Source organism: Lepidochelys olivacea, assembly GCF_965140295.1.
Source record: "Lepidochelys olivacea isolate rLepOli2 genome assembly, chromosome: 23".
NCBI lineage: Eukaryota > Metazoa > Chordata > Testudines > Cheloniidae > Lepidochelys > Lepidochelys olivacea.
In genome coordinates, this window is record NC_140433.1 from 12,964,595 (window position 1) to 12,977,046 (window position 12,452).

Here is a 12,452-nt window from a genome sequence, read left to right on the forward strand (position 1 = left end):
TGAGCTGGGGCACCTCTGGCTGGCTGGGAGGGAGGGGGTGAGCCGGGAATGGAGCCCCCTGACCCCCAGCTTTCTCCCGCCCTGCAGCCAATGGCGTATAAACAAAGCCTGTGTCATGTCCCTCTCTCGGGGCCTGGCCACATAACCACTGACAGGGTCTCCTCCAGCTCGGGGGCAGGGTCTCTGTGGGGGCATTAGAAGGTCCCTGGGTCTCTCCTGGCTGGTGACCCGTTGAGGGCCTGGGATGGAATTTCTCTTCCTCCTGTTTTCTTTTGAACCTGGTTGATTTTATTCACACGCTGAGAAAAGCCCCTTCGAACCAGGCGTTACAGTGTAAACCCGTCATCACCGCTCAGCTAGGGAGGGGCAGGAAATCCAGGTGTCCCCCATCACGCCCGCTCCTCACACGGTGCCACGGCTCCTGTCACAGGTGGGCAGCTTGGCAGGCTGAGCGGGAAGGCTGCAGAGTCAAACCCTCCAGCACCAGGAAATGCCACAGTTATGGTTTTCTGAACGACCTTAACTGTGCTCCCTCATGCAGGTCCATTACAAAGCCAGCCTTCAATTGCACGATCATGTATTAACATTACCTACATGGGTCACCAGCCGGGCTTGAACCCAGAATGAAAAGGGGATGGAATTTTCATGGCAATCGTGGTCAGTGGCAGATTGAAGACCAGACCTCGTGGGCGCCCGGCTCTCAGCCTGAGGCACCTTCCTCAAGGCTGCAGGGTGCGTTGCGGGTGACCTGTCCCCCCTCTCCACAGAGACACAGACAAGCTGGGAGCTACATGATGCTTGGCCAGGCTGACGGTACCTGGGTTTCTTGGGTTTTGAAGGGACCTCTGCTTACTTTCAATGCACTAGATTTCACCTGCAGATTAGAGACAACATGTGATGGACGCAGGAAGAGACGAGACATCGTCGACTTCCTGTAGCAGCAGCCAGCAGCTGAGTTCCTTATTTGGGTCTCGGTGGAGCTGGACACTGGGGTGTTGGCGGCTGTGCGGAGGGGCCACTCACTGCCCCCATCATGGCATCTGCTCTCACCGTCCTCCTCCTTGGTGAGTATCGGAGACAGCCAGGGCTTGTGTCCATGGGGTAGGGGGATCTGAGACCAGGGCGTGTGTCCATGGGAAGGGGGGGAAATCTGAGACCAGGACATGTATCCATGGTGGGGGTTGTGAAACCAGGGTGTGTGCCCATTGTGGGGGTGGGATCTGAGACCACGGTGTAGGATCCAGCTGTTCTGGGATCTGGTCCCTAATGGCCCATCTCCTTTCCAGGCTGCTGGCTGGCCGGGCGGAGCGGGGTGTCTGGACGTGAGTATCTGTGGGGAATGGGGCAGCTGGGGGAATTTCCACATGAAGGACGAGGAACATGGGTGGGGGTGAGGGGTGCAGATCCCACAAAGGGATGATCCTGTCAGACCCATGCTCCCTTCCACACCCGGAAGTGGGGACTGAGACCTCGCCCCGCTCATTACAGGGATGGGCAGCACACAGGGAGAATTTGCCTGCCCTCAAAGCTCTGCCCTCCAGGAAATACAGAGTGAAGCCACCAGCCACCCCGCAGCACCCCTGTCATTTTTCCTTCCCCACTCTGAACTCTAGGGTACAGATGTGGGGACCTGCATGAAAACCTCCTAAACTTACTTTTACCAGCTTAGGTTAAAACTTCCCCAAGGTACAAACTATTTTACCCTTCACCCTTGGACTTCCACTGCCACCACCAAACTTTTATCTGGGTTTATTTATTAGGAAAGCGTTGGATTTTGGGGGGAAAGACGTTTCCAAACAACGCTTTCCTAATAAATAAAGACCCGTGTGCAGCCCCCTTTCCCGTGTGGGAACTGTACATGGTGGCTGCTCAGAAGCGGCCTGAAAACAGCTGCTGTGGGGAGACCCCCAAGGATTCCCGGGCAGCAGCAGAAGTGGAGGCAGCTCAAGCCTGGGGCGGGATTTTTTTGTGGTGGGGAGAGAAAGAAAACAGCCGGGGACAGCGGCTCCTGCCTACACCCCCAGCGCTCCTGGGGGAAAGGGCTGGTAGAGTTTGGAGGGAGGCTGCCCAGTGCCGGGAGAGAGACAACAGCAGCCAGCGAGGGAGCAACCGGCACCAGAAATGAAGGGACCCAGCGAGTGGGGAGCCAGTGGAAAGGCACCTGGTGGCCAAGCTGTGTCGTCGAAGGGCGCCCGGCAGAGAGCTGGCAGGGAGAGAGTCCCGCTGAGCAGGGGCAGAGATGGCAGGAACAGGGGGAGGCAGACAGAGGAAAGACAGAGGCAGGAGGGAGGAAGTTACTGGAAGAACTGGGCAGTGAAACACGAAGAAAAAAGAGTCGTAAGATATTGTTAGAAAACCACAAGAGAAGTAAAGCACGAATGAAATGTGACAGAAATAATCTCTGAGTATAGAGAAACGGGCTGAAGAAAAGAGGAGGAAGTGAGCTGTAGCGAAAGTAAAGCCAATAGTATGGACAAAACATCCACCCAGCACCTTCAGGTGCAGCGACAGGACCAGAGAAATGGTCAGAGAGCAAAGGAACTCTAGAAAAAGCAGTGGAGGGACAGTTGTCCAATTGAGAAGCCGACCCATCGCCTGGAGAAACAGCTGCAGGTATCTGAGCTGGAACCCAGGACAGCCAACAGAGACGGGGCAAGGGGATGGCTCAAGATACAACAAACCAGCCTAAGAACAGAGAAACCGCGAAGGGAACGTAGCGCGGGCGGGTTCTGGCCCTGGTGCCTTGGACGTTCGAACTCCAGATCCTGGTGCTCCATGAAAGTAAATTGTTGCCCATAACATGGGTTGAATTCAGCCAATGGTAGTTCCTGTTCAGACGAGCTCAGCAATAGTTCCCAGTGTGACCCTACTGTGACGATGCTGGTTCTGGCGGGACCCAACGGAGCGCGCCAATTCAGGACAAATTGCTTAAAGCAGGTCAGTTACAGCCCAAGGCACCTCTAAGGCACCTCTAAGGCAAACCAAACCAGCGAGGCAGAGTAGACTTTGGTCTCACCCCACTGGCTAACCACAAGTCACACAAGCCATGCCCTTAAACACTCCAGTTTCCCAGTATCTCCACCAGTCGTTATGAGGATGAATGGTTATGAAAACCAAGACCCCAGTGAAAGAAAAGAGGTTCTCTCGATCCCAAAGGACCAAGCCTCAGACCCCAGTCAATATACAAAGCAGATCTTACCCACAAATCACGCTGTTGCCAACCCTTTAGAATCTAAAATCTAAAGGTTAATTCATAAAAGGAGAAAGATAGAGCTGAGAGCGAGAAGTGGTTAAATGGAGTCAATGACATCCAGTGATGGCAAAGTTCTTGGTTCAGGCTTGTTGCAGTGATGGCAGAAACTGCAGGTTCAAAGCAAGTCTCTGGAGAACATCCCCTGCTGGGATGGGTCATCGGTCTTTGGTTCAAAGCTTCAGTGTAGCAAAGTCCCGCCAGAGGTGTGAAGCAGGACTGAAGACAAGATGGAGACATCAGCCCTTTATAGTCTTTTCCAGGTGTAAGAACCCCTCTTTGTTCTTACTGTGGAAAATTACAGCAAAATGGAGTTTGGCGTCACATGGGCAAGTCCCGGCCTATCTTGCTGAGTCCCAAGGCGTGTCTGCCTTCTCTCAATGGGTCACTTGTGTCGCTGATGGTCCTTAATGGGCCATCCCACAGGCTAGGCAGAGCTGACACCAGCTTGTCTGGGGCGTCACCCAGAAGCACAGCATAAGTTTGAAATGCAGACAGGATAGAGCCAATATTCATAACTTCAACTACAAAATGATACACACATATAGACAGCATATTCCTAACCCACAAACCATCACCTTGTCTTAGACACCTCATTTGACCCCCTTTATATAAGATTTGATGCCACTAGAGGACCTGGGCTGCAACGATGATCTATACGGTCCCAGATTATGTCAATAATGTCACATCTACACAGCAGCTCCTGCTACACCAGCGAACTCTGATTCACTTGTGATTATTCCCCACTGAACTGATTTCTCCTTCCCCAGCTGATGCAGATAAAATGCAATTGGCCTCTAGGTCGCCTCGGCCTCTCCTTGCCCTGCCCCAGCCACCCCTCCATGGGCTCCTGGCAGATGGAGCCGCGTCGTTGCCCTGCTGAGGGGTGGGGGGCCCCCGGGGCTCTTGTGTCACTAGCCCAGCTCTCTCGGTCTTGGATTTGGGAGAAAAACATCCAGGAGACTCTCTCCCTGCAGCCCCCTGTCTCGGCCTCATCACTCGGGCCGGGCTGCGGGGACGGGGTGCAGTGACCATGCCGGGGTCTGTGTCTCACGGCCTGTCTCCTCCTGCCCCATGGAGCTGGTGATAGCAGGTGAGGGGCCTGGCTCAGCATCCCTGCTCCCAGCCCCACCCCCAGCTGGGCACTCACGGGGTCTCAAACTGAGTCTGGGCTGTTGGAATTAGGACCCCCTGGTTCGATACAGCCCCGTTGGGCAGACGAGCTCACCTGTACCTCTGTAGAAACAGGGACGTTCCTCCTCCGAAATAGGGACAGCCACGCCCAGACCTGCTCCGCAGTGACTCCAAGGGTGAATGGCACCTGGCTGGGGCGGGGACTGTCTCTGTGTTTGTACAGCTCCGAGCACATGGGGGAGCTGGCCCACGACAGGGGCTTCTAGTAATTAATACTAGTCAGTAATGATTTTGGTTCCGGCTGCTGTGGAGTCAGGCAGGGATTGTATCTGCGCTCAGGGTCTTGCTGGGCCGATCTTTCCCATTCTGGGATCCCCAGGGTGCTGAGCTGTCCCGAGTCCCTGGGTCCCATCCTCTCCCCAGGGACACCAGCTCAGCCCAGGAAAGAGCCGCAATTGCAGTTTGGGGGAAGGAGAGGTTCCCTGTATAACCAACCACATAGACCAGGACTCCAGCTTTCTCTCCGCTGTGCCCTGCCCCTGACAGACGCTGGTTCTATTCCCGCAGGGGGAACCCAACTGACTCAGCCGGGAACGACGCTGCCTCCCACCCGCCCAGGCAGCACAGGACCAGGTAGCAGTACTGGGGGCAGGAAATCGCCATCAACCCCCCCAGAAGCAGGTTTGTGCAGCCCAAGGAGCCGCCCTGAGGGGGAGCCACGAGGGGCTGTCTGCTTGGGACAGGGGCAGATCCCCAAAGCGAATGCCCCATCTGAAACCTCCCCCCAAGATTCATTTCATATGTGGGGGGGAGGGTGTCACTGGAAAGATGCCAGATTAGCTTGGTGGGGACAGGGCCTGGGAGAGCTTCCCCACAACGGAGAACCCCACCCCGGGGGTCCCACAGACGGGGGAGATGGAGGAGGCTACAGCTGCCAATATAGCACCAAGTGGGACTCGCCCGTCTGGTCCGAGCCCAGCGACCCTGTGCAGCTGGTGGTAGCAGGTGAGGGTCCTGGCTCGGCGTCCCCACAGGCAGCCCCTCCCACAGCCGGACCCTCAGGGGGTCTTGGCCCCAGTGGGATGCTCAGGGCCAGGCTCTGGCCTGAGCCCTGGACCTAGCAGAAGGGACCCCCCGGTGGGGAGCGGGGACAGAGTCACTGGGGGGTTCCCCAGCTAGGGGGCGGCAGCAGCCGCTGGAGTTTCAGGGCTGATGGCTCGGAGCTCGGTTCCCTCCCTCCCCCATCCCAGCCCATGCTCATTTCCATCCCTTTGAGGGAACTGACCCAGCTGGGCCCCAGCAGCCGGACCCCCCACCTCCCCACCGAGCCAGCGGGAGAAGGTGAGCGGGAGAAATGGAACAATTCATCCCCCAGGGAACAGGGCTCCCCACTCAGATGCCCACGGGGCTTTCGGGCCGTTTGGAGGGGGCTGGTCCCTGCAGACAGAACTGATGGGTTCAATTCTTCTATATAGAGGGTGATGAATAGATCCATGGGGACGGACGGCCAAGGGTCGGATGTGGGTCCTTGGGAACATAGGGCGGTGGACAGATGGGAACACGTCTGGTGACGAATAGAAAGATGGACTAAAACCTTGTCTACATGATAACTGGACCCAAATGTTGAAACCTGTGTGGTTCCCAACCCCCCCGGTGATCTCAGAGCGAGTCTGGGCTGTTGGAATTCGTGCCCCCTGGGTCAATACAGCCCCGTTGGGCAGACGAGCTCACCTGTACCTCTGTAGCCACAGGGACGTTCCTCCTCCGAAATAGGGACAGCCACGCCCAGACCTGCTCCGCAGTGACTCCAAGGGTGAATGGCACCTGGCTGGGGCGGGGACTGTCTCTGTGTTTGTACAGCTCCGAGCACATGGGGGAGCTGGCCCAAGACAGGGGCTTCTGGTAATTAATACTAGTCAGTAATGATTTTGGTTCCAGCCGCTGTGGAGCCAGGCAGGGCCTGTATCTGCGCTCAGGGTCTTGCTGGGCCGATCTTTCCCATTCTGGGATCCCCAGGGTGCTGAGCTGGCCCGAGTCCCTGGGTCCCAACCTCTCCCCAGGGACGCCAGCTCAGCCCCGGGAAGAGCCTCGATTGCTGCTTGGGGGAACCATAGAATCATAGAATATCAGCATTGGAAGGGATCTCAGGAGGTCATCTAGTCCAACCCCCTTCTCAAAGCAGGACCCATCCCCAGTTAAATCATCCCAGCCAGGGCTTTGTCAAGCCTGACCTTAAAAACCTCTAAGGAAGGAGATTCTACCACCTCCCTAGGTAACGCATTCCAGTGTTTCACCACCCTCCTAGTGAAAAAGTTTTTCCTAATATCCAACCTAAACCTCCCCCACTGCAACTTGAGACCATTACTCCTCGTTCTGTCCTCTGCTACCATTGAGAACAGTCTAGATCCATCCTCTTTGGACCCCCTTTCAGGTAGTTGAAAGCAGCTATCAAATCCCCCCTCATTCTTCTCTTCTGCAGGCTAAACAATCCCAGCTCCCTCAGCCTCTCCTCATAACTCATGTGTTCCAGACCCCTAATCATTTTTGTTGCCCTTCACTGGATTCTCTCCAATTTATCCACATCCTTCTTGTAGTGTGGGGCCCAAAACTGGACACAGTACTCCAGATGAGGCCTCACCAATGTCGAATAGAGGGGAACGATCACGTCCCTCGATCTGCTCGCTATGCCCCTACTTATACATCCCAAAATGCCATTGGCCTTCTTGGCAACAAGGGCACACTGCTGACTCATATCCAGCTTCTCGTCCACTGTCACCCCTAGGTCCTTTTCCGCAGAACTGCTGCCTAGCCATTCGGTCCCTAGTCTGTAGCTGTGCATTGGGTTCTTCCGTCCTAAGTGCAGGACCCTGCACTTATCCTTATTGAACCTCATCAGATTTCTTTTGGCCCAATCCTCCAATTTGTCTAGGTCCCTCTGTATCCTGTCCCTGCCCTCCAGCATATTTACCACTCTTCCCAGTTTAGTATCATCCGCAAATTTGCTGAGAGTGCAATCCACACCATCCTCCAGATCATTTATGAAGATATTGAACAAAACCGGCCCCAGGACCGACCCCTGGGGCACTCCACTTGACACCGGCTGCCAACTAGACATGGAGCCATTGATCACTACCTGTTGAGCCCGACAATCTAGCCAACTTTCTACCCACCTTATAGTGCATTCATCTAGCCTGTACTTCTTTAACTTGCTGACAAGAATACTGTGGGAGACCGTGTCAAAAGCTTTGCTAAAGTCAAGAAACAATACATCCACTGCTTCCCCTTCATCCACAGAACCAGTAATCTCGTCATAGAAGGCGATTAGATTAGTCAGGCATGACCTTCCCTTGGTGAATCCATGCTGACTGTTACTGATCACTTTCCTCTCCTCTAAGTGCTTCAGGATTGATTCTTTGAGGACTTGCTCCATGATTTTTCCGGGGACTGAGGTGAGGCTGACTGGCCTGTAGTTCCCAGGATCCTCCTTCTTCCCTTTTTTAAAGATTGGCACTACATTAGCCTTTTTCCAGTCATCCGGGACTTCCCCGGTTCGCCACGAGTTTTCAAAGATAATGGCCAATGGCTCTGCAATCACAGCCGCCAGTTCCTTTCGCACTCTCGGATGCAACTCGTCCGGCCCCATGGACTTGTGCACCATGGGAGGAGAGGTTCCCTGTATAACCAACCACATAGACCAGGACTCCAGCTTTCTCTCCGCTGTGCCCCACCCCTGACAGACGCTGGTTCTATTCCCGCAGGGGGAACCCAACTGACTCAGCTGGGAACGACGCTGGCTCCCACCCGCCCAGGCAGCACGGGACCAGGTAGCAGTACTGGGGGCAGGAAATCGCCGTCAACCCCCCCAGAAGCAGGTTTGTGCAGCCCAAGAAGCCGCCCTGAGGGGGAACCACGAGGGGCTGTCTGCTTGGGACAGGGGCAGATCCCCAAAGCAAATGCCCCATCTGAAACCTCCCCCCCAGATTCATTTCATATGTGGGGGGGAGGGTGTCACTGGAAAGATGCCAGATTAGCTTGGTGGGGACAGGGCCTGGGAGAGCTTCCCCGCAACGGAGAGCCTCACCGCGGGGGTCCCACAGACGGGGGAGATGGAGGAGGCTACAGCTGCCAATATAGCACCAAGTGGGACTCGCCCTTCTGGTCCGAGCCCAGCGACCCTGTGCAGCTGGTGGTAGTAGGTGAGGGTCCTGGCTCGGCGTCCCCGCACGCAGCCCCTCCCACAGCTGGACCCTCAGGGGGTCTTGGCCCCAGTGGGATGCTCAGGGCCAGGCTCTGGCCTGAGCCCTGGACCCAGCAGAAGGGACCCCCCGGTGGGGAGCGGGGACAGAGTCACTGCGGGGTTCCCCAGCCAGGGGGTGGCAGCAGCCGCTGGAGTTTCAGGGCTGATGGCTCGGAGCTCGGTTCCCTCCCTCCCCCATCCCAGCCCATGCTCGTTTGCATCCCATTGAGGGAACTGACCCAGCTGGGCGCCAGCAGCCGTACCCCCCACCCCACCACGGAGCCAGCGGGAGAAGGTGAGTGGGAGAAATGGAACAATTCATCTCCCAGAGAACAGGGCTCCCCGCTCAGATGCCCACGGGGTCTTCGGGCTGTTTGGAGGGGGCTGGTCCCTGCAGACAGAACTGATGGGTTCAATTCTTCTATATAGAGGGTGATGGACAGATCCATGGGGACGGACGGCCACGGGTCGGTGGGGATGTGGGTCCTTGGGAACATAGGGCAGTGGACGGATGGGAGCACGTCTGGTGAGGGATAGAAAGATGGACTAAGACCTTGTCTACGTGATAACTGGACCCAAATGTTGAATCCTGTGTCGTTCCCAACCCCCACTGGTGATCTCAGAGTGAGTCTGGGCTGTCGGAATTCGCGCCCCCTGGGTTCATACAGCCCCGTTGGGCAGACGAGCTCACCTGTTCCTCTGTAGACACAGGGACGTTCCTCCTCTGAAATAGGGACAGCCACGCCCAGACCTGCTCCGCAGTGACTCCAAGGGTGAATGGCACCTGGCTGGGGCGGGGACTGTCTCTGTGTTTGTACAGCTCCGAGCACATGGGGTAGCTGGCCCACGACAGGGGCTTCTGGTAATTAATACTAGTCAGTAATGATTTTGGTTCCGGCCCCTGTGGAGCCAGGCAGGGCCTGTATCTGCGCTCAGGGTCTTGCTGGGCCGAACTTTCCCATTCTGGGATCCCCAGGGTGCTGAGCTGGCCCGAATCCCTGGGTCCCATCCTCTCCCCAGGGATGCCAGCTCAGCCCCGGGAAGAGCCTCGATTGCTGCTTGGGGGAATCATAGAATCATAGAATATCAGGGTTGGAAGGGATCTCAGGAGGTCATCTAGTCCAACCCCCTGCTCAAAGCAGGACTGATCCCCAACTAAATCATCCCAGCCAGGGCTTTGTCAAGCCTGACCTTAAAAACTTCTAAGGAAGGAGATTCTACCACCTCCCTAGGTAACGCATTCCAGTGTTTCACCACCCTCCTAGTGAAGAAGTTTTTCCTAATATCCAACCTAAACCTCCCCCACTGCAACTTGAGACCATTACTCCTCGTTCTGTCATCTGCTACCACTGAGAATAGTCTAGAACCATCCTCTCTGGAACCACCTCTCAGGTAGTTGAAAGCAGCTATCAAATCCCCCTCATTCTTCTCTTCTGCAGGCTAAACAATCCCAGCTCCCTCAGCCTCTCCTCATAACTCATGTGTTCCAGACCCCTAATCATTTTTGTTGCCCTTCACTGGACTCTCTCCAATTTATCCACATCCTTCTTGTAGTGTGGGGCCCAAAACTGGACACAGTACTCCAGATGAGGCCTCACCAATGTCGAATAGAGGGGAACGATCACGTCCCTCGATCTGCTCGCTATGCCCCTACTTATACATCCCAAAATGCCATTGGCCTTCTTGGCAACAAGGGCACACTGCTGACTCATATCCAGCTTCTCGTCCACTGTCACCCCTAGGTCCTTTTCCGCAGAACTGCTGCCTAGCCATTCGGTCCCTAGTCTGTAGCTGTGCATTGGGTTCTTCCGTCCTAAGTGCAGGACCCTGCACTCATCCTTATTGAACCTCATCAGATTTCTTTTGGCCCAATCCTCCAATTTGTCTAGGTCCCTCTGTATCCTATCCCTGCCCTCGAGCATATCTACCACTCCTCCCAGTTTAGTATCATCCGCAAATTTGCTGAGAGTGCAATCCATACCATCCTCCAGATCATTTATGAAGATATTGAACAAAACCGGCCCCAGGACCGACCCCTGGGGCACTCCACTTGATACCGGCTGCCAACTAGACATGGAGCCATTGATCACTACCCGTTGAGCCCGACAATCTAGCCAACTTTCTACCCACCTTATAGTGCATTCATCCAGCCTGTACTTCTTTAACTTGCTGACAAGAATACTGTGGGAGACCGTGTCAAAAGCTTTGCTAAAGTCAAGAAACAATATATCCACTGCTTTCCCTTCATCCTCAGAACCAGTAATCTCATCATAGAAGGCGATTAGATTAGTCAGGCATGACCTTCCCTTGGTGAATCCATGCTGGCTGTTCCTGATCACTTTCCTCTCCTCTAAGTGCTTCAGGATTGATTCTTTGAGGACCTGCTCCATGATTTTTCCAGGGACTGAAGTGAGGCTGACTGGCCTGTAGTTCCCAGGATCCTCCTTCTTCCCTTTTTTAAAGATTGGCACTACATTAGCCTTTTTCCAGTCATCCAGGACTTCCCCCATTCGCCACAAGTTTTCAAAGATAATGGCCAATGGCTCTGCAATCACAGCCGCCAGTTCCTTTCGCACTCTCGGATGCAACTCGTCCGGCCCCATGGACTTGTGCACCATGGGAGGAGAGGTTCCCTGTATAACCAACCACAGAGAGCAGGCCTCCAGCTTTCTCTCCGCTGTGCCCCACCCCTGACAGATGCTGGTTCTATTCCCACAGGGGGAACCCAACTGACTCAGCTGGGAACGACGCTGGCTCCCACCCGCCCAGGCAGCACGGGACCAGGTAGCAGTACTGGGGGCAGGAAATTGCCATCAACCCCCCCAGAAGCAGGTTTGTGCAGCCCAAGGAGCCGCCCTGAGGGGGAACCACGAGGGGCTGTCTGCTTGGGACAGGGGCAGATCCCCAAAGCAAATGCCCCATCTGAAACCTCCCCCCAAAGATTCATTTCATATGTGGGGGGGAGGGTGTCACTGGAAAGATGCCAGATTAGCTTGGTGGGGACAGGGCCTGGGAGAGCTTCCCCGCAACGGAGAACCCCACCCCGGGGGTCCCACAGACGGGGGAGATGGAGGAGGCTACAGCTGCCAATATAGCACCAAGTGGGACTCGCCCATCTGGTCCGAGCCCAGCGACCCTGTGCAGCTGGTGGTAGCAGGTGAGGGTCCTGGCTCGGCGTCCCTGCACGCAGCCCCTCCCACAGCCGGACCCTCAGGGGTCTTGGCCCCAGTGGGATGCTCAGGGCCAGGCTCTGGCCTGAGCCCTGGACCCAGCAGAAGGGACCCCCCGGTGGGGAGCGGGGACAGAGTCACTGCGGGGTTCCCCAGCCAGGGGGTGGCAGCAGCCGCTGGAGTTTCAGGGCTGATGGCTCGGGGCTCGGTTCCCTCCCTCCCCCATCCCAGCCCATGCTCGTTTGCATCCCTTTGAGGGAACTGACCCAGCTGGGCCCCAGGAGCCGTACCCCCCACCCCACCACGGAGCCAGCGGGAGAAGGTGAGCGGGAGAAATGGAACAATTCATCTCCCAGAGAACAGGGCTCCCCGCTCAGATGCCCACGGGGTCTTCGGGCCGTTTGGAGGGGGCTGGTCCCTGCAGACAGAACTGATGGGTTCAATTCTTCTATATAGAGGGTGATGGACAGATCCATGGGGACGGCCGGCCACGGGTCGGTGGGGATGTGGGTCCTTGGGAACATAGGGCAGTGGACGGATGGGAGCACGTCTGGTGAGGGATAGAAAGATGGACTAAGACCTTGTCTACGTGATAACTGGACCCAAATGTTGAATCCTGTGTCGTTCCCAACCCCCCCGGTGATCTCAGAGCGAGTCTGGG

General features: G+C 56.0%; 1 protein-coding gene across 1 annotated transcript in view; it reads left to right on the plus strand.

Moving 5' to 3' along the window:
- Nucleotides 1–940: 940 nt before the first annotated feature.
- LOC311511739 (uncharacterized protein) overlaps nucleotides 941–12,452 on the plus strand; it is a 33,780-nt gene continuing 22,268 nt past the window's right edge. Inside the window, exons 1-5 of the mRNA XM_084612584.1 lie at nucleotides 941–1,064; nucleotides 1,287–1,322; nucleotides 4,952–5,065; nucleotides 8,143–8,256; nucleotides 11,340–11,453. Coding sequence (XP_084468710.1) covers nucleotides 1,034–1,064; nucleotides 1,287–1,322; nucleotides 4,952–5,065; nucleotides 8,143–8,256; nucleotides 11,340–11,453 — 409 coding nt within the window. The 5' untranslated portion in view covers nucleotides 941–1,033. The remainder of the gene's footprint in view (nucleotides 1,065–1,286; nucleotides 1,323–4,951; nucleotides 5,066–8,142; nucleotides 8,257–11,339; nucleotides 11,454–12,452) is intronic.